This window comes from Chenopodium album, chromosome 5 (genome assembly GCF_948465745.1).
Source record: "Chenopodium album chromosome 5, dcCheAlbu1.1, whole genome shotgun sequence".
NCBI classification, from domain to species: domain Eukaryota; kingdom Viridiplantae; phylum Streptophyta; class Magnoliopsida; order Caryophyllales; family Amaranthaceae; genus Chenopodium; species Chenopodium album.
This window is the reverse complement of record NC_137838.1, coordinates 183,090-207,014: the sequence shown is the minus strand read 5'-3', so window position 1 is coordinate 207,014 and position 23,925 is coordinate 183,090. Positions and strand designations below refer to the sequence as shown.

General features: G+C 34.8%; 1 protein-coding gene across 2 annotated transcripts; it reads right to left on the bottom strand.

The window, feature by feature from the left end:
* Positions 1–1,367: 1,367 nt before the first annotated feature.
* LOC145631384 (hyperosmolality-gated Ca2+ permeable channel 2.1-like) lies at positions 1,368–20,835 on the bottom strand. Of its 2 annotated transcripts, XM_081683456.1 has the most exons (13): positions 20,595–20,835; positions 18,192–18,593; positions 17,320–17,466; positions 16,610–16,673; positions 12,560–12,769; positions 11,297–11,467; positions 9,499–9,546; positions 7,921–8,219; positions 7,149–7,428; positions 5,369–5,647; positions 2,124–2,357; positions 1,850–2,024; positions 1,368–1,739 (listed from the first exon to the last, which is right to left on the bottom strand). In XM_081683456.1, the coding sequence occupies exons 2-13, from the start codon at positions 18,470–18,472 to the stop codon at positions 1,642–1,644; spliced, it is 2,286 nt and encodes a 761-aa protein (XP_081539582.1). In that variant the 5' UTR covers positions 18,473–18,593; positions 20,595–20,835; the 3' UTR covers positions 1,368–1,641. The 2 variants fall into 2 exon arrangements, with proteins under 2 accessions (XP_081539582.1, XP_081539583.1); XM_081683457.1 differs by lacking the exon at positions 9,499–9,546 and having other exon boundaries at positions 20,595–20,834.
* Positions 20,836–23,925: the final 3,090 nt, after the last annotated feature.

Here is a 23,925-nt window from a genome sequence, read left to right as displayed (position 1 = left end):
GAAGTGGTGAAGGGTTTCGGGTATTTATAGATGAAATTAATAATTACTGTACTGAGTTTTTTTTTTTTTTTTTTTTTTTTTTTTGGTTACAAAAAAATGAGAAATCGGTGAATAAATGAGGATTTTTTGTTGACGACTGACTGTCATAATTAAGATTGACGACGAAGACGGAAGATCACAACGCCATGCACGGAAGATCGTCACGTCAAATCATTAGACAAGGTCGTTTGTAGTTTGATGTTAGATTGTTGATTTGTTGTACATTGTAATAATATTAATTTCCCATAAAAAAATGGTGTGTGTAATTATCAAAGAAATTGTGCTTCCTCTTAATAATCCCTCCGTTTTAAAATACTTGCTTCAATTTCTTTTTTCCGGCTATTTTTAAATACTTACACCATTTCCTTTTTTGTAAAGCATTTACAATATTTAATTTATTACTCACACTTAGTAAACCCAATATAATACTCTTTCTGCTCCTATACTTCCTCTACTTTTGTTTTTTTACAATTTTTTATTTCTTAACTATCACACTACCTTTATATTTTATTACTTTCTCCAATTTCTCCTAAAACTCCGCACATGGAGAAATGGAGCAAGTATTTAAAAACGGAGGGAGTAATGCACGTCATTGTGTTTTTTTAGTTGACACATTACTTACATGTGTTATTGTAAAAAGACTCTTTTCAATGGTGAGACTTAATTGCGTGGATTTGGACCTAAGATTTATACACACGTAACTGACATTATATTTAACATAGTACGTGACCCCTAATTTTATTACAGTAACCTACTCAACTTTGAGTCTCATTTGACAAAAATTGTGGGCACATTGTCAATATTCTAATATATTTGGAAATTTATTTAAGTTTTAACTTTTTTTTTTTTTTAATTTTACAATATTTGATAATAAAAAAGAAATGGAAATGGTAATCCATAAATTGAAAGTGATATTTGTATATTTTAGAGAGTCTCACCATTGAGAAATTAGGCTTCACATGAGTTGCTAAATTGAGAAGCGAGTATGGTATCACCATTGGAGGTAAAAATCAACACATTTAGTATTTCAATACTCAATTTTGAGTCTCACCTTAGGAGATGGTCTAAGAAAGAAAGTTATATATATATATATATATATATATATATATATATATATATATATATATATATATATATATATATATATATATATATATATATATATATATATATATATATATATATATATATAAGTTAATAATTTTATATTATATGTTCAGAATTGAAATGAACCTAAGAAATTCTTACAAAGTACAATTATATGCTATCAAACTGTAAACAATTTTTTTTTTTCCCCCTCTTTGTATATGACGTATAAGCTCCATAAATAAACCAGAAAAGAAAATTGCAACCTGGTAATGTGGAGGTCTCGAGGAATGTAGAGTCTTGTTTGTATAATTGAACAAAAGAAGCAGAGAACAAAAGTATTGCCTCAAATCCTATACAAGTCTATACAATTATATTGTCAATCAACTTGCTCTTACAAGCGCTGATTCAACCAGATATGACCACTATACGTCTATACCACTATACACTTCCAGAATATCAAAAATGGAAGAAGAATAAAAAAACAATCATATAGCCTAATGATGTAGTGTTGTACTATCTAATTGGACTGGATTCGACGTCTGTCTTGTGATTTGCAGGCCTTGGTCTATCTACAGATTCATCTGATGTAATTTCTTGACTAAATTCAGTTTCTGTAATGACAAAACATGTCAAATTCACGCATTAGTTGATAAAGAATTGATACAAATACAATAAATGAATAAAATTCTCAATGCCAAAAAAAAGGAATAACAGGACAGACCTGGCTTAAGTTCTTGAGTGTGCCTAATGTCTTCATCGTTACACAAGTACTTTGTTTTTGGTCTGGAGCTACCATATGCAAGCCATTCCAATTGACAATAGGCAGATTGAAGCCGTTGATATATAGCCTCCATCCTCCCATTTTCCTCATCTTGCTGATCCAAATCAATAAGAACCTGCGATTATGCAATCCATCAAATTCATATTTTCTTGTTTACACCTTGTGATTACAATAAAGGCTTACAGATAAGAACCACAAACATCAAATATGTTACCTCAGAAGCAATGTTTTTGAAGACGGGGAGAAATCTCTGCCTACAATATTCATTGAATAACAGTGTACATATAGCCAATGGAATAGTGAATCCTAAGCATACTGGCGACTTCTTCAATGCAAAGACTCCCATAGCTATGATTTGTGCCATCACCAAAGAAAATATTGTTGAGGTCTGGACAATTGGCCAATATTTACCACCACTGTCATAATCCGTGATATAAACATTGAGAATCTGAAGAAAAAAATTAATGTGCAAAAGGGTGCATCAGTTCAAATTAAAGCAAGTTGTTATGATGCATATATGATCATGTTCAAATGCCAAATCATAAGACAAACCACATATTCCAACCCAAAAGAAACCAGTAGAAAAAAAAAATACTACCTCCGTTTTATAAAATCTGCAACATTTTTCAAAAACGGAAGCTACACATACATTATCTACAACAAACTAAAAGTTTCCTCTCTTAGTAAATTTTTTTTGATAAAATTACCACCAAACCCTTACTTAATTTTACTTAACTTCAATAAAACTCTTATTAACTTATTAACCCACTCATCCCCAATTAAAACCCCAACCCACATTCTATCTCCTCCCTCACAACCACCTCCACCGCCAACATCACCTAACTTTTCTCTCTCCTCCCCCTCAACCACCAGCAATACTTTTCTCTCTCTTCTCCTTCTTCTCTCACCACGCCACCCGTTCTCATCATAGCCCTCGGTTCTCAGGATTCACTGCCCGTTCTCTTCTCCCTTTTCAAAGTTTTCAATTCACAATTAATTTGGGTAGGGTTCGATAATTTTTTGTAACCAATAAGGGTGAGGTCTTTGTGGTTGTCAGTTTTCGATCTTTGCGGTGGTAAGGTGGGTTTCATATCTAAGTGGTGGTGAGGTGGGGTTTCAATTCGTTGGTGGTGGTGAGTTGGGGTTTTGGTTCGTTGGTGTTGGTTGGTGACTGGTGACGTGGGTTTCCAGTTCGTTGGTGCTGGCTGGTGACGGCGTTGCGGTTCGTTTGGTGGTGGCTGACTGGCTGGTGACATGGGGTTGTGGCAAGGTGGGTGGTTGTGGTTACAAGGTGGATGAGGTGGATTTTGGGCATGTTTCGAAGCCTGTGGTGGTGACAGGGTGAGTATATGGTGGTTTCCGTGGTGGTTTTCGCAGTTAGGGTGGCGTGGGTGTTTGTGTGGTGGTAGTGCGGCCGATTGGTGTTGCTGGTGGAGTATGTGGGTGTTGGTGGGAATTGTGCAAGCTAATTTATTGCAGATTTTATGAAACGGAGGTAGTAGGAAAAATTGACAAATATAATCTCAATTTTGCCTCATTCGCTCAAAATAATCCCAACTTTGGATTATTTTTTAATAATCTGAACTTTGATATGAAATTGCTTCCAATAGTCCCAACCGGTCTGACACGTGTCAGCATATGATTGGTAAAAAAAAAATTAAAAATTTTTTTTTTAAAAAGAATTTTTTAAAGAAAAATAAAAAACAATTATTTAATTAAAACAAACACCACCCCCCAGCCAACCACCCTCCCCGTTGCTGCCTCCATCCCACGTCGGGAGTCCCTCCTTGTGCCGGCAACACCACCTCCCTTCTCTTCCCTCCATTCCGACAGCCCCTCCCCTACCTCGAATCCACTTCCCCAACCAAAGAACCCACCTGCAACCCTTACCCTTGTCGAAATAGCCCTAATTCCGACCCCTCACCCGGCCCGCGCACCACAATTCCTAAGCCTATTCAGGTGAAGCCCACCCAAACCCCACCGCTTTTCTGAATTGTTCTAGTTTTGTGGTTATAGGTGGGGGTAATTATCGCAAAAAGGGGTTGCGGGGGAAGGGAAGGGTTAGGGTCGAAGTAAGGGGGTCACGGCGGGAAGAGAGCGATCGGCGAAAAGGTTGCGTGGAATTTGGGTAGTGTAGGCGTCACTGCGGTGGGGGCAGGCGCGGTGAGGGTGGAGGGCAAGAAAAGTACGGTGGGTGCTGGTGGTTTTTCTTGCATTTATTTTTGAAAATAAATAGCTTTTAATTATTGTCAAAGTAATTAGTTAACTGTTAATTATTACTAATAATCTTTTTTTGGTGTTTAGAGAGCCACAAGGGCGCGGGTGAGAATCGATCCCAGGATCTCCTGGAATCGGGAAGGAAGCTCTAACCACTTGAGCTATCCCTCACTCTCATTATTACTAATAATCTGAACCTTAAAAAAAATTACTAATAATTTTTTTTTTTTTTTTTGAATTATTACTAATAATCTTTTTAAAAAAATTAAAATTACAACTTATTTTGACCAACTACATGGTGACATGTGTACATTACATTTTAAAAAAACTAAAAATACCTTTTCAAAAAGTGACTGAGGACCATTAAAAGCAAATTCATATCAAAGTTCATATTACTAAAACATAATCCAAAGTTGGGATTATTTCGGGCGAATGAGGCAAATTTGGGATTATTTTTATCAATTTTTCCAAAAAAAATAACATAATATGTAATGAACTAGTCCAAAGAGAAAGGATAATAAGGGTTTATGTGGTAGCTTGGGAAATAAGCTGAAAGGTACTCCCTCTATTTTCCCAAGTCCTACTCATTGGACTTTTACGTGGTCTTTAATGAAAATCTTTGGCTATTATTATCATTGATTATATATTAAAAAAAAAATATAGAATTGATATTTTGATAATACAAATCAAAACGTATACATCAAGATCCCATGTGATATATAGATGAGTTAATTGATTCAAATTAACAGAGTAGAGAGGGAGAGAATAAAGCAGAAAGAATATCTATATAAGGAGGAGGTCGATGAGGGAACAAATGAATCAAAAAAATTTGTGGAGCGTTTTTAATTTAGCTTAGCTTGTAGTTGGGATATTGGGAATGTCCAGCAACTCTAAGACCTGGGCTTGTAAACATCATTTGATGATTTAATTGCACCAAGTTACAATCAATTATCCATTTCTCTCGAATTCTCTTCTTCCTTATCTCTATACTTTCATCCTTCCAATCTCTTGCATACAATAATTAATGCGAGAGAACAATTTTCCTAGAGATTTATCTTTATCATTTGCTTCCTATAAACTTTTAAATTGGTTCAGAATGCAGATGAAAGAAAAAGGATTTATACTAATAACAATAGGGAAGCATTTTGCATCATGAGGAAAAACTCCATGAACTAATTACTGAAAAAAGGAAAAACAAATGTGACTTAATAAGGGGAAAAAGAAAAAAAAAAGAAAGCATACCTGATTTTTGTACACGAGGTAAGCAAGACAGAAATAAATCAGCAATAATGGCAGCATCAAAGGTGCCAAGATTGCAAAATTTAAACCAAGAAGTCCAAATAAAAGGACTCTAGGTGCTTCAGAATGATACGGAAAGGTGTACTCTCCATCAAATGGGCCATGATTCTTTCTGAGGATGAACTTATAGATGAAGTTACAGAGAAGAGGCCAGAGTTGCACAACTTCGCATGCCAAACTGGTCCAACCTGATGTCAAGACATAAGTCATAAAGAACTTGACCTGCATAGTTTTAGTGAGTAAAAAGCAGTAAGACAAACCCTTGCTACATCATCTTCAAAAAACTTTAGAGAATTGTAAGAGAAAAAAATCAGTAAAATTTGTAGAACATGCATGCAGACAGGACTTATTAAGGCATTTAATAAAACTTGTTTTAAAAAAAAGGCATTTTATAAAACTTGTACGCTAAACATATGTAATTCATAGCATTTGATACAGAGTAAATAATAAGAGTTATAAATATAGAACCCTATGCAGCAGGGTCCAACCAATGCCAGTCATGCAAGGTATATGCAGCCTATTTCCAAATGTCGAACCTACTGCTTCCAAAAGAGCAACCTGAATTCCAACTTAGCACCCTAAGACAGATAACTAAAACTCTACAGCATCATCTAAATGAAACCTTTTTCTCCTACGAATCAAAAAATGATTAGTTACACAAGCAGAGCAGACATGCAGGTTGCTAAGGGGCTTAAAAAAAACATATAAAATGTATGCCTGTGATAGCCAACTCTAAGTAACCCTGCACAAGAGGGTTTTGCCAAAGCAAGTTCAGGAAGTCGAGCAACAAATGTGCAGCATAATACCACAAGTTGAGCCTGCAACCTCCAAATCTCAATGAGCAACCATATACTTGTATTAGCAAATCCTCACACTGTGCCTTGCATATTTCCCTTAAACTCATGTCAAACGCCTCAAATTAAGACTATTTTCTTGTAAGATAAAAAATTAAACAGAGGAAAGTAGAACAACTAGATGACAAGAACACACCCTTCACATTTTTTTATTTTTGAAGACAACCCTTCATATAAACAACCCTCATGATTAATACCAGATTTGAAACTCTCAAATCCTTATTCAGTTTTTTTTATCCTAGATAAGCTTTAGAAACTAATCTTTGATCATTGACTCATTTCTGGTCGGAATAATGAAACTAAGGTCCATCCCCACCCCCACCCCCACCCCTACCCAAAATGGTTCTTTCTATCTATGTTACTTGGACTCTTCTTTTGCTCTAAAGTACTCATGCTACATTCTCGAAACACTGGCATGGAAGTAAAACATTTTGACACTTCATCTTCAGCCAAAAACATGAAAATTTTATAAAAAGGCCGAGTCATACAAGAGTACCTGAGTCCATGTCTCAGCTATTACTCTTTAAATGCACAACCAATGACAAACTAAGACCAAGCATCTGTACTTAAAAGTCTCAGAAAAGATATACTACCTCCGTTTCATATTTTTTGCAACTTTGGAATATTTTATGTCTTGCAAATAATGCCCCAAAGTTGCAAAAAACATGAAACGGAGGTAGTATATATAAATTGAAAAAAAAAAGGCTTTTTAAGGCTGTCTAAAGCTTGTTAGCTATACTGAGATATGCTACAATATGAGATACAGCCCATGCAGGAGATAGAAGAATACTATGACAAAGAAAAAAAGTGATAGCAAGGAGGGATCTACAACTAAAAAGAACTATTAAACGAAAACAACACATACTTACCGCTGCAGGCACTGCTCCAGCCGCTAGTTGCGTAGGTATGTCTTTTGGTTGGGAAAAGACGTTCAATTTGTTGAGCACAGTTCCAGATGCAATGTTAACAAAGAAAACATTCCAAATGGTGAAAAACAAGACTTTGCAGCATGCACCCCTTTTCCTCCCACTACGAGAAATTGACCCCTCAATTGTTGAAAAGAGTATCATCAATGGTGGGACGGTATAAAAAAACAATACCAGTATGACACTGGGTAGGTACCCTGTAACCAGCTGGCTTACATACGGCCTGAGGGAAGGAAACAAAAAGAAAAAATAAGTACTAAATGATGCGCCATCAAAAACTATTTGACCAAGCAATGCAGCCTTCAGCAGCCCTTTTGCTGGACAAAAGGGTGACAAATGGGTCCCAAATCCACAACTGCAAACAGCTACAAGCCAAAAATGCTATGCCTTTCTGGCCTTCAAAAATAAGAAGACAAAATTCAGCTTTTGGAGTTCATCTCCAAACAAACACAGCATGCTGGAGAAGAGAAATCTTCCACTGTTGTCCAACGAGCATACTAAAGAATTTTCATTATTCAAACTATTAGCAGCCTTGCACATACACAGGGCCTATTTACCGTAATCCCCTAAAATTTAGCATTGCCTAACAAAACATAATAATGCTAAATCTCTTCGTCTATTGTTTTGTTTTATCATCAATGAATTACATTATTCAATTTAACATTCAACCTGTATTTAAAAATTAAACATCTTTTTATAACATCATGTCACTTACTTCTTTAGCAGTCCTTTCAAAAAGGGAAATGCCTGCTGGAGCTGTGTTAAATTAGCCAAACTTTGTACAAGAGTAACTGGAGCAATAAAGAAGACCAGAAAAGCCGCAGTAGCCAGAAGTGTTGCTGTCCTTCGCAACCAGAATTGCCTATACGGAATAGCTAGGTTTGGCCAATATACATCACGCGGCTCTGGGGCCAGATTCGTGACCCACAACATAGGATTTGATGACTGATGAGCTTGTGCAGCGCAAGCAGCTGCATAGCGGGTTTTAAAGAACACAAAAGCAGATGGACACTCCTGGAACAAAAGAAGCAGCTAAAGTGTAAAAAAAAAAAAAGTAATAACTACTTCAACAAGTACCACATGATTATCTAAAAATGAAAAAAAAATCAACAAATATACTTAATCCAAGAACTGCATCTGAAATAATCAATGATGTTCTTCACCCAGAATTTCCTAATAACAAAATAAATAAATAAAAGGAAATTTTGTTTTTTACCACCTCACAAAAACACGAAAATCTCTTTTACCACCTCCCAAAAAAAGTATTTTACTTTACCACCTCATAAAAAACACGAATATAGGTTTTACCACCACTTAACGGTTTCCATCCAAAAATTCCGTTAAGTGTGGCCCACAGTAACACGTGTCAGCATTTTATTTGTTAAAAAAAAAAGAGAAATTAAAAAAAAAAACAAAAAAAAACCTAAAACTACTCCGGCCACCACCGCGGCACCACCCCCGCGCCACCGCCGCCTTCCCCCCCAACTCACCACAGCACTCCCCGAAACCACCACCTGCGTCGCACCACCAGCCCCAACCCACCTAAACCCTCCCCCTCCCTTTCCCGCAACCGTAACACCCCCAAAAACCACCAAACCCAAAACCCTCCTTCCCTAATACGGTCACGATTTCGGCCACAAATGGCCGAAATCGGCCGGTTTTAAGGCTGAGTGGCCTTAACCGGCCGATTTCGGCCATTTGTGGCCGAAATCGTGGCTATTTTGGGGGGATTCGTGGTCATTGAGGGTTGTGGGTTGGTGGTTTTTGGGTCGATTGCGGTTGCGGGAGATGGAAGGGGGCGTTCAGGTGGGTTGGAAGAGGGAGGGGGTGGAGTTGCGCCGCCAGTGGTAGGTTCGGGGGGTAGTTGTGGGTTAGGTGGTGGCGTGGTGGTGGCGCTGTGGCGGTGGCTGGGTAGCTTTAGAGTTTTTTAATTTTTTTTTCTTTTTTTTTTATTTTTTTCTTTTTTTGGCCAATAATAGCACGACACGTGGCTTTATGGGCCCACTTAACGAATTCTTAAACGGAATCAGTTAAGTGGTGGTAAAACCTATATTCGTGTTTTTTATGAGGTGGTAAAGTAAAATACTTTTTTTGGGAGGTGGTAAAAGAGATTTTCGTGTTTTTGTGAGGTGGTAAAAAACAAAATAGCCTAAATAAAATGCTATTTTTTATTTGGGTGGATGCAAGGGGGTGGTAAGAATGACAAACTGCAGATAATAGTCTTTAGATGGAAATTCTGCGACCAATAATTATTAAAAAATAAAAGGAAGCATATAAAACACCACAGGGTTACCTTGGACAAAATTCCCAGTGAAAATAGCTCTTCATAGTCCAGCAATGGCTGGAATTCAAGCAAGGGAATTTTAATAAACCTTTTAACATTTAACACTAGCATCAGATATCAACTAATAAACACAGCCCTTCATTGACTAGCTACAGTGGCTGCTGACTTTTCTTTCACTAGTCCAGTCCATAATATCACCAGAATGTTTTTTCTTAAACTCCAATAAAATTAAACTATTCTTTTCCCCAAACCCACAATTACACAACTATTAAGCTGACGTCACGAATAAACAAAAAGAGGAATCCTAAATGATAAATACATTACAATCTGAAGTAGGTTGCTACTTGATAATCTTGGTATGCTTAGCAGGCCACTACACAAAGTATGCTAAATTCAGGGGGTTGGGGGGGGGGGGGGGAATCAAAAGCTAATTAATTACTTTTAAAGATAGCTACAGAATTCAAAAAGTTTGGGGGTCAAAAGAATCATATTACAGCATAAACTTTTATAAGACCTATAAGAAAACTGAGTTCTTCCTTCATCTATATAAACATTAGTTTTATGAAAGTTGGACAAGCATAGATTATGTATTCATCCTGCATTGGAATGAGTAGGCTTGACATAAAGCTTCTTACAACCAGACAGTGACATTCGTTTTTGCATTTTCATTATCACTAAAGCTAAAAATCTTTATAAAAAAATCCCCAACTCCAAATGGATTTTGGTTTATTTTCTAGTGATATGGTCATTAATTTGGCAAGGAAAACGGATGAATCTAAGTCCATACTCATTGAGGAATAGTGAAACAAACAAGAGCTAGAATTTCCCATCTAAATAAGAGTATAACTTTACAATCAATTGTCCTTACTATGAGGGTAAAGCAACCTTCTAGCTATGGTGATAAATTGAAAATAATGACAGCTGTTACAATTACCTGATACAATATCAAACAATATACATTACTTCATTAGTTTTGACAAAAATGACCTTATACCCATCTAATATCACCATAATTTTTTTTACCAAGAATAATACTTAGTATTGTGATATTACGACGTTTACTTTGCTCCATCAGAAGAATTACATTCGCAACTATTTTTGATAGCTTACGTACGACATAGTGATGGAGAAATTGGAGGAAGAAGAGACTTGTTATACTAAGAGAGAGAGACCAATTGGCCTAGCCTGATGGGGGCAGGATTGAGGTTATACCCTATAACCCACCATATCAATAGCTGATAGAAATTTGGATCCTATCCTACCTAGTATACAGGTATTGTCAAACTAATTTGACCATATCTCAAGTCGACATGTGATGAAGTGAGCATGGTGTACCCAGCCCCCGAGGACATTTATCACGCCCTAAATCAGTTGTTCATTTAACTGATGGTACATATACCAAATTTTAATCAGCTATCTTAGTGTTTAATAAAAAATATAGAGCATAAAGCCTTCCTTTTCATCAATTCAGGATACGCTGCTATAGGTCAAGAAACACACCTCCCACCCCCACCACCAATCTCAAGAGAGAGAACAAGTCATCTTCTACCAATATAAAGTTAGGCATCAATAAGCATAAGACCAAGAATACAATTAAGAAAAACTGATTCAGCAATAATTATTGCTAAATACTAACTCCGCTACATATTATTTGCAACAATTTGACATAAAGTAGAGAGGAAAAATGTCTAATCGTTGCAAATAATATACAACGGAGGCAGTAGATAGTGAGCAGGATGAAAGTAGAAATCAGACACATTCACAGCTGTACTAAAGTAGCATAACAGGTAACTTTATCATTTCTAACCTTTCCTCTATCACGCAAGTCTTGCAAATCAAGCTTCCCTTTTTCAATGATTTCTGGTTCATTAACAAGAATGTTGAATACATTTGGACGCCCTCCACCTGGAAGACCACATGAGTGACAGGAAGGAATGCTATCATGATAGAGAACATCGTACATCTCCCTGACATTTTTCTGCATCAAATACGTTAAATACCAGTCATAAATAGGTTACATTTTGGTAGGAAACTGCATGGACAGCCAGCAAATGATAAAACTAAAAATACAATAAAGCCAACTAACATTAACACTTTTAACAAAATGAAAGGCTTCAAAAGTTGCACCATAACATATCTAAACCCATAAAGACTTCATAATTCTGCCGAGAAGAAACCAAGTTCACATTGTATGATAGAACAATCAGCTGATAAGGACAACAAATTCAGAATACGCTATAGAGTGGGTAATTTATCTATTTTATGATTGCGCTTTTTCTCCACAGGATCTGTTAAAATAACTATATCAAACACATCAAGGATGGAAAAATAGGTCAGATAAAGGAAAATTAAAATTTGACAGCCATAATAAGTTTTGCAATTAAGGTCAAAGTGTCCAACCCCCGCACCATTACCAATTTTCGTACTCTGTCCTTATAAGTGTGCTGTGCAATCAATGAAGTTTAAAGAAGGAAAATAGCTTGCACGGTCATCCTCGAATATAATAAAAAATTATCCTAAAGTATTGAAGTTGATGGTATTGATATAATTGGCCACAATTAAAAACATTTTGATGAATCTCGGGTTGGCTGTACTGGAAACCAATTACGATCAGGAATTTCATTTCCATCAACGTACCAAATGCCTAAGTTCAGTCCATAAATTCTGTTAAAAAGCATCTTATCGATCTCTTACACCCTCCAAATGTGTAGCCGTGTACCCCATCAGGTAAAATCTTCAGGCTATACAACTTCTCTAAGAATAAGTCCTCAAAATATGTCATCATGGTCCCATGCACACCTCCAACAAACACAAGGAATTCAAAAAAAAAAGATGAAATATGATAATTAAGACAAAAGGAAAAGAGATAGCTACTAAGATAAAGGAGGAAGGGTTGTAAAGAAATCACTTGCAAGAAAAACCTTTAATATGTACATAAAAGGCTACACAGCGGCATGCAAGCATCACGATCACGCTTTTTATCAAGATTACACATTTAAAACTTCTAAAGAGTTATAAGGGATTTTTACAGCCAGATACTATTTACAGTATTACTTATAAGTCAACATACCATCAGCTTCTCAATTTTTCCACAATGATATACCATCTGGTGTGAAAGATAAGAAGATGGATAATGCTTCGTAAAGTAATTCTTCAATGAAGTACTATATGACTCTTCTACAGACCAAGGTATCCCGCGAACAAGTACAGCAAATTGACTTAAATCTTGAGAAGATCCCTTAATGTACGCAAGGCGCCTCTTAATAATACTTTTATTCTCCTGAAGGAAATTACAGTACTAGTGAGAAAAACCCTTTCATAATTATTCATACACAAATAAACTTTCAGATTTAGAGAGTAGCTAATGAATTTTTGGTACAACCTCTAAATCATAATAGTAGGCCACATTTGGTATATTGTAAAATCCAACTATAGCCCAATAATTAATATATCTTACTAAAAGAATTCTCTACTAAGTTTTTATAACTTTATATTGACCTGGTTAAGGGTGTGTGTATACAAGTAAAACAAATATCTTGTGGAGGAGTGACCGAGGATTACCTTATTACAAATTAATTACAACAAAGATATGCTTTAAGTACTTAGACAAAAGCTAGAAATTTTTTAAAAAAATAAATAAATAAATAAAAAATAAAAAAAATAAAAACAAATTTACGCTAAGTTGAAGTATAACCAATTAAAAGTGTGTTATGACATGTGATGACAAAAAATTACCCACTATTGAATGTTTTAAAATCTTTGAATCAACTTCACACAGAAGAGGAGATATTGATTAAGATGTAATTCGTAGACTAGGTGGCCCAAATAGAGAACAACGATGTGGACGGGGTTATTGAGCTATCGTAGCAAGCCTTTAATGTTAAAATAAAATTTACGTAAGACTGCAAAGAAATAAGATTATTATAGAAGTTAAAATGTTAGGCATAGGCATTTAAGGGCATGTTCTCTTCGGTTCAGTTCCTAATTTTCATCTCTCATCAAATATTCCGTTCAACTCAAGTTCAGTTCACCTCAGTAAAGACAGGTCCTAAGAGCATCACCACTCATGGTATAAAAATTTATACCATCCCTCTCTCTCTACCACTCTCTCACTCCTCCACATCATTTATACCACAATACAATATACTTTATCCAAAAAATCACCCTTACCTATGGTATAAAAAAAGTTTACCACCACACTTTCTTTCTCCTATATGTATTAATTATACAATTAATTTAATTATAATTATATTTTATTTTATTATTGGAAATAACTAATTAATGTTTGTAAAGTTAATTAAATAAAATAAGCAATTAAGGTAGTAAAAAGCGAATTCGAAAAAATATATAAAACTTTATCAATATGGTGTTTATGTGTAGGTCTTGAAAAATTATGAACAATGGTAATTTTTTCATAATTATTTACTTTATAATTTTTTTTAAAATGCAATTGAAAAAAAAAATATAAATGATACATGATAGCCAGGTCACATGGCGTGACCGGTTGGTTTATGTTACACGGGGACCAAGCAAATGTTTACCATGGGATGGTATATACCATTCCATGGTATACTTTTACACCACCATTGTAGTAAAAATTATCATATTTTGGATGAATATTTACACCGTGGTATAAAATTATACCACGAGTGTTGATGCTCTAAGGAGCATAGTAAGAAGATGAGTGTAGCAGAGGTGTTTTATGTTAGGATGAGTGTAGATAAGAGAAAACCTATATTGTTATGAGAATGTAAAATAGCAATCAGGATGCACTGGTATAGAAGATGGAGGATTGCGTCAATAAAGATTTCAAAAGAAAACCAAAAAAAAAGAGTTGTGGAAATTAAAAAGCTTATAATGCCGTGGAAAATTTATATTTTAACACCAGCAAAAAAAACCCCAAAATGGTTTTTAACACCCCCATAAAAAAATTATTTTAACACCATAACCTATGTTACATGGACTCGGGTACGTGTGTCGGACACGGACACGTGTCCGAGTGTCTGATTCGCCAATTTTCAAAATTTTAGGACACGGGGACTCTGTCCTATATTTTGACACGGGTGCGGGGACACGGCATTTTCATTTTTTGCAAAAAAAATTATACATTACAAAATATTTAAATATTTCATTAATATTCAAAAAAATTATACGAGTACCATATAATGCTAAAACTATGACAATAACTCAATAACACTTATTATTTGGGTTTTTATATATATAAAAAAAATTAAATAAAGATGAAGTACTTAAGTATAAACTATAAAGTAACCCAGTAACTCAACACAAGAGAAATAAATAAAGGGGTAAAAAAGTGAAGGACATAACTATCACAACAGTAAAAAGGGATTTTAAGAATAAATAAAAACCAATAAAAGGGGGGGAATACAGCTGTAGAGCACCGACACTTTGACTTTCTGATATTTTTTTGTACTGCCTTTCTTCTTCCTGCTCACTCAAATTTCTTACTTATCCAGTTACCCATAGCTATATTTCTCCTTTACTTGAGAAATTAGGCATTTTTTTTTTTTAAAAATTCAGCTCTATTTCTCCCCTTCCCCTCTCTCTGAAGTGTCCGAGTGCACAGTGCCGAATCTGACACGAATTTCGTGTCCGAATCCGCGTCGTGTCGTGTCGACACGGACACTCCGAGATTTCAGCCGAGTCCGGTGAACATAGACCATAACATTTTTCGAAAATTTGATTTTTACACCACTTAACTAATTCCGTTAAGTGGGGCCATAAAGCCACATGTCGCTTTATTATTGACAAAAAAAAAGAAAATAAATAAACAAAAATTTTAAAAAAAACCTAAATCTACCCAACCACCACTGCCACCTTCACCTAATGTTGTCGGCAGGCACACCGGCGGCGCATCCCCTTTCCCTCCCTCCCCCAACCCACCTGAACCCTCCCCTCCCTTTCCTGTAACCCTAATCGGCCCTAAAAACCACCAAACCAAAACCCTCCTTCCTCAAAACAGCCACGAAATCGGCCGGTTAAGGCCACTCCAACCAATTTCGGCCATTTGTGGTCGTTTTGGGGAAGGAGGGTTTTGGTTTAATGGTTTTTGGCGCCGATTAGGGCTGCAAAAAGTGATGGGGAGGGTTCAGGTGGGTTGGGGGAGGGAGGGGGAGGGGATGCGCCGCCGGTTTGCCGGCCCGTAGCGTTGGGTGAAGGTGCCAATGGTGTGGCGGTTATGGACGGGTAGTTTTAGGCTTTTCATTTTTACGAAGTATTAATATTTTCTTTTTTATTTTTTTAAAACAAATAAAATGGTGACACGTGTTACTATGGACCCCACTTAATGAAAATTTTGGACGGAAATCGTTAAGTGGTGGTAAAATCCATTTTTCAAAAATTTGTGAGGTGTTAAAATAAATTTTTTTCATGGGGGTGTTAAAAACCATTTTGGGGTTTTTTGCTGGTGTTAAAATCCAAATTTTGCTAATAAAGGGTTTGTTAAAGCATGGAGCACTAGATAGATTCATAAATCATGTGAATGGAAAAATGGATCCATGTGGATGGCCATAGGAGATAGATCATAATTCATGCAGCTAACCCCATTATTTTTTGTTCTTTGGTTTTGTTAATGTTGTAAGCCATTTGTAGTCATCTTTTTGCAATCTAACACTATGTTTGGATAACACCAGGAAAGGTGAGGAAAAAGAGGGACTACGGGAGGGAGAGGAAAGGGAGAAGGTGAACACCCATTTTCCTTCCAAATCTCTCCAACAATGGAGGGATTTAGTTTATTAAAAGGGCAAGGAAAATGGATCCTTCCCATTCTCTCCCATTCCCTCCCCTTCCCTCCTTGCATTAGATATTTAAACAAAGGATGATGCATCCTTCCCTTTCACTTCTCTTCCCTCCATTTCTCTCTATCCAAACATAGTGTAAAGGATCAACATCTTTATGTGATGCATCAATGTCTTCATATGATGCATTAAAATAGCAAGCTTGAACAACTCCTCAAATTTGTATAAACTAAAGTTGAAAAATTCACTAAGATGAATTGTAAGGTATAGGCGATTTTAATATTTTACAAGAATATAATATTATTAAGAAATAAGGGCAAGTGGTCTATAATTTTAAAATACTTAAGATGATTTATACTTACAAAGTAGAGAAGAATGCACGCAGAGCACGAAATGATATACAGTGCAAGACAATGAGCCCAAAGCCTGAAACAAAAAACAACAGTAACAATTACACTAAATAGCAGCATATATGATAATTACTATAATCTTTTATTGTTGGAAAAATCAGCCTAAAAATAAAACTTTTTTTGCCATTACACAACCAAAAATAATACGTGAAGGATGAATTATCTTCTCGCAAAAGGGGGTAAGAGAGGATCTCAACACCCCCTCATCCCAAATTATCAAAATCAACAATAACCTCAACCCCAAAAGTAAAGTTAAGAAGAAACTCCCAGCTCCCCAAGGGCCTCAACAGAAAAAATATATGGAAAATGATTAATGCACTCCAAAAGATAAAGTATAAGAAGTATAAAGTAGAAACATTACGCACTAACGGCTAACATACCAACTAAGCATTAAGAAAATTGATCAATGCGTCATGTTGTCATAAATTCTTTAACTAACACCATTTGATGCATATGCGTGTATGTGCTTGTAACAAAAACCGGGGAAAATCTTTCCAAAAAAAAAAAAAAAACGGGGAAAAACACACACACACACTATCCAGATTTTTTTATATATCTTTTATAAACATTAGATTGAAGGAATCATAAATCTTGTTTTTCATACCCAGAAAATTCCAAAAAAAAGAGATGCAACTACACTAGATAAGAAGAGGCAACCATACCATCTAGAACCTTCTTTAACATTCTGAGTGGTAAACACTTCCAATGACTCAGCAGGGATGAGCTTGTGCTGCATTTCTTGACCATAGTAATTTAAGGGAAGCACAATAGCAGTGCACACAATAGCTGCAATTGAGAAAATTCTAATACTGCACAATAAATAATTAAGCAGCATCAGATTGTAGAGATAGGTCATATATATAGGAACATTTATCAGAAAAGGGCAGGAATTAAACACAAGGGTAAAAAGACTAAAAACAGAGAGCATGAACAGGGAACAAAAATACAAGACCAATAAATGCTGACAAGTTTCATATAGTACAGAAATTGCATGATTATTAAACACTAACTCCCCTTGGAATGCCCTACTTCTCTAGTTTCAAAAGCTATACTGAACCATACCAAAAAGAGTCAATGGCATTTGAGAAATTAGCAGTAATCTATCTAAAATGGCAAGAAAATAGAGGATTACATATTTACATATTTGCTCTATTTTTTTATACTTCACAATTCGAAGTTGGACCAAACACTCAAGATTTTATAAATAGTCGATAAAGATGGCCACATTCTATAATTCATTTTTTTTTTTTTTACACGAAATTGGAGCTTCTTTTTCCAAATTTGTCTTTCATGCTCCCCCCAGTTAACAGCTTCAACCATCATTATAATACTGTGCAAAAAAATAGCCTGGTTGGACCATGCACAATTACAACCGATTGTACAATAGACATACAAAGACGAAGCATATACTGTTATACATATGGCTAAAACAAAAAACTATGGTTAATAGGCAGATCAAATAAAGACGAAGCATATACTGAACATATTAATAAATTATACAACTTTAAATGAGTATGAAATCAAGATTAGTCACCTGAATACAAGCATTCTCATAAATACAACAGCATCCAATCCCCCAGCAGCCAATATTACATCTTCAGATGTCTCCCAGGCCTTTACAATCCAACTAGGAGAAGGCACAAATCTCTCAAACCAATGAGGATCACTACGCTTTGATCGCATCTGTGCCAATTTACGTCCAAAGTATACATTTCTATTGCTCGGCTGTTTTCTCAATATGGAATATAATGAAAAAAGCACACAACAAATGCCTATATTGATCCCGGCCGAGGTCAATAGAGCAGATATCTCCATTTTAAACCACTAACAGGAAGATTTTACCATGGTAATGAGAAAATCAGAATTATTTCTATATTATAGAGCCATTGTGAAAGACCGTTCTGTGCTGAATTCAAATGTTACAGTATGCAGGTGCCTGCCAAAAAAAATGTAAAAGAATTGCATCAGGAGATAATAAGAGGAGAGCTAATTAGCAGAAACATTATCCCAAAAGTACATTACTAGTTACTAGTATATGAACAGATTCAAATTCTATGTATCAAAAGTCATATTAGAGCAATTTTCAATAAAAACACTGAGGTATAAGCACTATATAGAAATTGAGTATTACAAAAAATTTATAAAATATTTCCTCCTAATCTCCTCTAGTATTTATATCAAGTTAGACACCTATTATAATCTACCTGTCTAAGAGAATCAAACCCCAGATCACAGATTGAAAAAGAAAAAAAAAAAAAAAAAGAAAACACTGGTCCATGTATTGCATAAAGAGACTAATCCTTTCCTTAGTGAATATCTGCAGTTGGAATGTTAGAAGCTTTATGGGGAAGAGAGTACAGGCAAGCAAAAACCCACAGTGCAATGGCTTAAACTGGGCTGCTGGGGAGTTCAAACCATCACAATTTTCCTTCAAAACTTAAAAAAGGATACAGCAGGAACAGGATTGCAAATACTGATTAAGGGCAGAGATTAGAAGATCGTAGAGATTTCCAGAATACATTATCAGACTTTATAAGAAGCTTTTACTATCTAAAGCATCTTCTCTTCCTATGATTGATTTTCTACTAATCAAAAGGGCCTGTTTAGAGCATAACTCCCTCCGACCTAATAAGCAGAGGGAATATCAATCAAACATTGCGTATAATAATAAATGATATGCACATTCCCCACTTACTGAATGGACTTTCTAGAGACAACTAGTGTGAAGTCTGTCTTGCATCTTATTCTTACTCATGGATCCTACAGTAACATTTCAAGCTCGGGAATGGAGAAGACAAGGGGATACAATATTCCTTTTCATATTACCTGTCTAATTGTATAGAGCGTTTATTTTGAACTCAAACTTTACTTTTCTCACTGTAAGTGAGTAACTCAACACTCAGTCACTCAAACCTTATCTTTGCAAATAAACTTCTTATGTTCCCTAAATGAAATGAATGGCAGTATTCCTTTATACAGTTCATTTTGGCTGGAACCTAATCTAGTCAGTCTTGGTCCAAATGCACAAAGGAAACCCTCCATCTACAAGCCAATAATTTAGAAGATATCGATTAGAACTCGAACAGCTTGGTCTCCTGAACAGCTCCCCTATGCACAAAGATTGCAATCTGTCAAACTTATCCAGTTATCCTCTCACTAATTCAACTAAATATGGTGACAGATCCGCTGTAGACATGAGATTGACCATTGTAGACGCTGCATTACTGTTTATAGGGGTTTAATTCTCCATGAAACATATTCTCAACTATTTCTTGACTTGTCAGACAGACAAATGCCAATACAAGAACCAGCAACCTCATTATTTTCTTCCCAATCATCAATTCAACAATGGAACCTGATATTATAGTACAAGTACTTTCGACCAACGCTCCGTTAAGTCGATTCATCTACTGCGATGACTACGAAAAAAGTGTTTTGCTATAATATCATTCATCAAAACATCAACACAAAACCATCAGCCAACCATATACACCCTAAAACCGCCACCTACAACATACTTCATCAAAATTTGCAACGCTGACTATGTAAACATCTATATTGCCTTACACCTATCAGAATTTCAAGAAATCTCTCATGCCCACAAAAATGAGAAACTAAAGACAAAATTACACAATACTAAAAACTGCAAAATTCTGGACAAAATTCTTTACGGCAAAGAAATTTAGCTTTCTGTATCACTTTAATAATATAATAATAATAAATAAATGAAAAAACACAGAAATTGATTTAAAGTAATAATAGCTCTGTAGCTATAATAGTGCAATTATACAATTTTTCACTAATCTTAAATTAATAACTTAATCAAGAACAACCATTACTCAATATCAAATCTAAGAATTACACTAAATTCCAGTGAAATTAAGATGTCTGAAACATGTAACAAAAGAAAAAACTGCAAAAATGCAATGAAAAATACCTGAATTCCGACGAAATTGATGAATTCGAACCAAATTGCAACAAAATAAAAAATAAAAAAAACTGAAACGTTTTGCATATACTTCACAAACAATTGAATGGAGAAAGTAATGAAACCTAGAAGCAATTATAAACACAATTTGGGATAATTTCGAAAAAAAAAACGACGAAAAACCGAATCAAAATTTGGATTTTTGGAGCGATGGCGGAGATTATTTTGGAATAATGCAAAAAAAAAAAAAAAAAAAAAAAAAAACTGAAATTATTTTTAATTAATCAATTATGTGGTGAATTAAAAGGGAAGAATAAAACAAATTAATGAGAAAGTAACGGGGTTGGCCACGTGGGACGGCGTGATTGGGTAGTTGTCACACCGTTTTGGACTGTAGGTCAACGTGGAAGGTATTAAGTGTATCCAGCGCAGCATTTTTTTTATTTTTATTGATTGAATGATTACGTCACGTGGGGTAATGGTGGATGATTTACCGTTACGGCCTTGAAATGGAAAGTATTCAGGAATTTATTCATTTGGGAATTTTGGTGCCCTGTGATTTTGGAATTAACGTGGGAATGGAGTGTACGATTTTAATTCTGTTTATGGGTGTGATTTTTACGCGGTTTAAGATTCTTGCGTTCAATGCTTCGGATGTTGATGGCTTATGTTACCAAACCAAGCTTAGCATGTCGGGAATATTTCATGGGAGGTAAAGCTTGATACGGGGTAGATTTTGGAGGCCCACGTATTATAGGATTGTGCTTCAAACATGGTTATAAAATTAAACTAGTATCATGTCGAGCTCATATCGCTCATTAAAAAATGGAGCCCATGCATGATTTGGAGTATATTTTAATTTTACAAGCTAAGAGACACACGAAAAAACGTGTGTGTGAATATATAGTTACTCGTATCTATTAAGCTTGATTCTCTGGGTTTTTTTTCAAATGTTTTTTTTTTTCTTTTCAAATGGTAGTTTTTTTTTTAGGCAGTAGTTTATTTTTATTTTATTTTAAGGATCGTAGTTTTTTATAAAAAAACAAAAAACTAAAATAAGAGGGGTATTTTGGGAAAGTGAAATTTATCACCCAAAACCCTCTTTTCACTCTATGGGTGTGTTCGACGCTAGCGTTCGAGTAGCTTTTAGGTAACTTTTAGTAGTTTAACTTGGTCAAACCCCTACTTAACAAAAAAATGTGAGTGTTTGGCAAAGTAGTGATTATGGTAGTTTTTAGTGGTGGAGGTAGCTTTTATAAAAAGTTAGAAATATTAAGGCGTGTTCGGCAATAGTTTTTGAGTAGCTTTTAGTGGTTTGACCAAGTCAAATCATTACTTGACAAAAAATGTGAGTGTTTGGCAAAGTAGTGGTTAGGGTAGCTTTTAATGGTGGAAATAGCTTTTATGAAAAGTTAGAAAGATTAGCTTTTGAAATTAGAGGTAGCTGTTGAAAATTTAATCTATAGTTTTAAAAATAAAATGTTGATTTTTATATGTAACAGCTAGTCAACCGCTACTTTACCGAACCATCATATTCTAAATTATTTATCTTCACAGCTAACAGCTACATACACAGCTCACAGCTATCTCCGCAGCTACAACTACCTACACAACTATATTTTGCCAAACATACCATTAGCTTTTGAAAGTAGAGGTAGCTGTTGAAAATTTAATCTATGATTTTAAATGTAAAATATTGATTTTTATTTGTAAAAGTTAGTCAACCGCTACTTTACTGAACACTCATACTTCAATCATCTATTTTCACAACTACAGCTTGCTGACTGCTAAAAGCTACTTACACAACTAACAACTACCTTCACAGCTATGATAGGATATAGGATATTTTTAGTAAATTTTTTTTTTGTTTAAAAAAAAAAAAGGGAGATGATTTGCAAGTTGGCATGTGAGGCTGATACCAAATTCTGACTAATGATGTACATAAGCTGCTCTTGGCCAGGGTCGGTTTTGGGCCTGTGCAAGAAGACCTCCCCAAAACCAATAGGCCGAGTTTTTTTTTTTTTTTTTTTTTTTTTTTTATCTCCTAAGCTTTCGTTAATAGTGATATGGCAGATGGAGTTGGGCATCGTGTCGTGTCGAGTCGCGCACGAGTTGTGCCTCGCCATGCCAAGAGTGTCGAGCGAGGTAATGGCGGATTGTGTCGTGCCAGGCCACCAAATGGCATACCCCCGCCCATGACACGGCCCACGTACCTGCCAGGCGGGGTCATGCAGGGCCGCGGGCCAGCCTATTATTTTATTATTAATTAAATAATTTTAATATTTTTAATTTTATTATTTATAGTTTTTTTATACTATTATGACTCTTTATTATTATTATTATTATTATTATTATTTTTTTTTTTTTTTTTTATATATAATTTTTATTTTTATTGTTTTTATTTTTATTATTCATAGTGTTTTTTTATAATTATTATTGTGGGTCGTGCTAGCGGGCTAAAAGTTCGTGCCAAATTTGTGTGTCTTGCACATTTTCTCCCCATTTACCCCACTAACCTGGATTAAAATGACCCATTGTAAAACTAAAAATGGATAAATGAAGTACAAACTTTCTTTATACTATTGAACAAGGGAATTCCAATATAATTTCTCTCTTTGATTCTTGTGCCCTAGAAAAACAGACTAAATCGATTTTTGATGAGAAATTTATTTGGCTAAAAATAAAAATTATGGATTAGTTTTTTAGGGTATCTCCAATCTATAACTTTATACTAAAGGCGAAACCAGGAATGACACATGTCATCTCCTGGTTAAAATTTTTCCCTCCAAAAGTTTTTTTTTTTTTTTTTTTTTTTTTGGCCAAAGCTTCTTAGAAAAGTTTTTAATACAAATATATGCAATAATATTTCATTTCCTATTTGATAAGTATATTCTATTTGTACACATTCAAACAAAGATATTATTTTTTCATACAATAATATGCAATAATAGTTTGCTATCTATAACTTTGTAATGTAATTCATAGTTATTTTTATTATTCGTGCATATATTATTCTCTCTAGAAAAGTTTTTAATACAAATATATGCAATAATATTTCATTTCCTATTTGATAAGTATATTCTATTTATACACATCCAAACAAAGATATTATTTTTTTATACAATAACATGCAATAATAGTTTGCTATCTATAACTTTGTAATGTAATTCATAGTTATTTTTATTAGTCGTGCATATATTATTCTCTCTGTTTTCTTTAGTGTGATAAATTTTTTTAAAAAAATTATAATTACAGAACTTTCATCCTATTTTGCAATTAGGTATAATTTTTTTATAATTAAATAATAGTGTTAAACTAATGATAAGTATTAAGCATTAAG

Bases quoted from the DNA above. Each gene is read 5' to 3' on its own strand.
- LOC145631384 (XM_081683456.1), bottom strand. From the start codon at position 18,472: ATGGAGATATCTGCTCTATTGACCTCGGCCGGGATCAATATAGGCATT. The intron at 7,429-7,920 runs GTAAGTGACATG...TCCTTCCCTCAG, and splicing joins TTGAAAGGACTGCTAAAGAA to GCCGTATGTAAGCCAGCTGG. The intron at 1,740-1,849 runs GTCTGTCCTGTT...TTGTCATTACAG, and splicing joins CACTCAAGAACTTAAGCCAG to AAACTGAATTTAGTCAAGAA.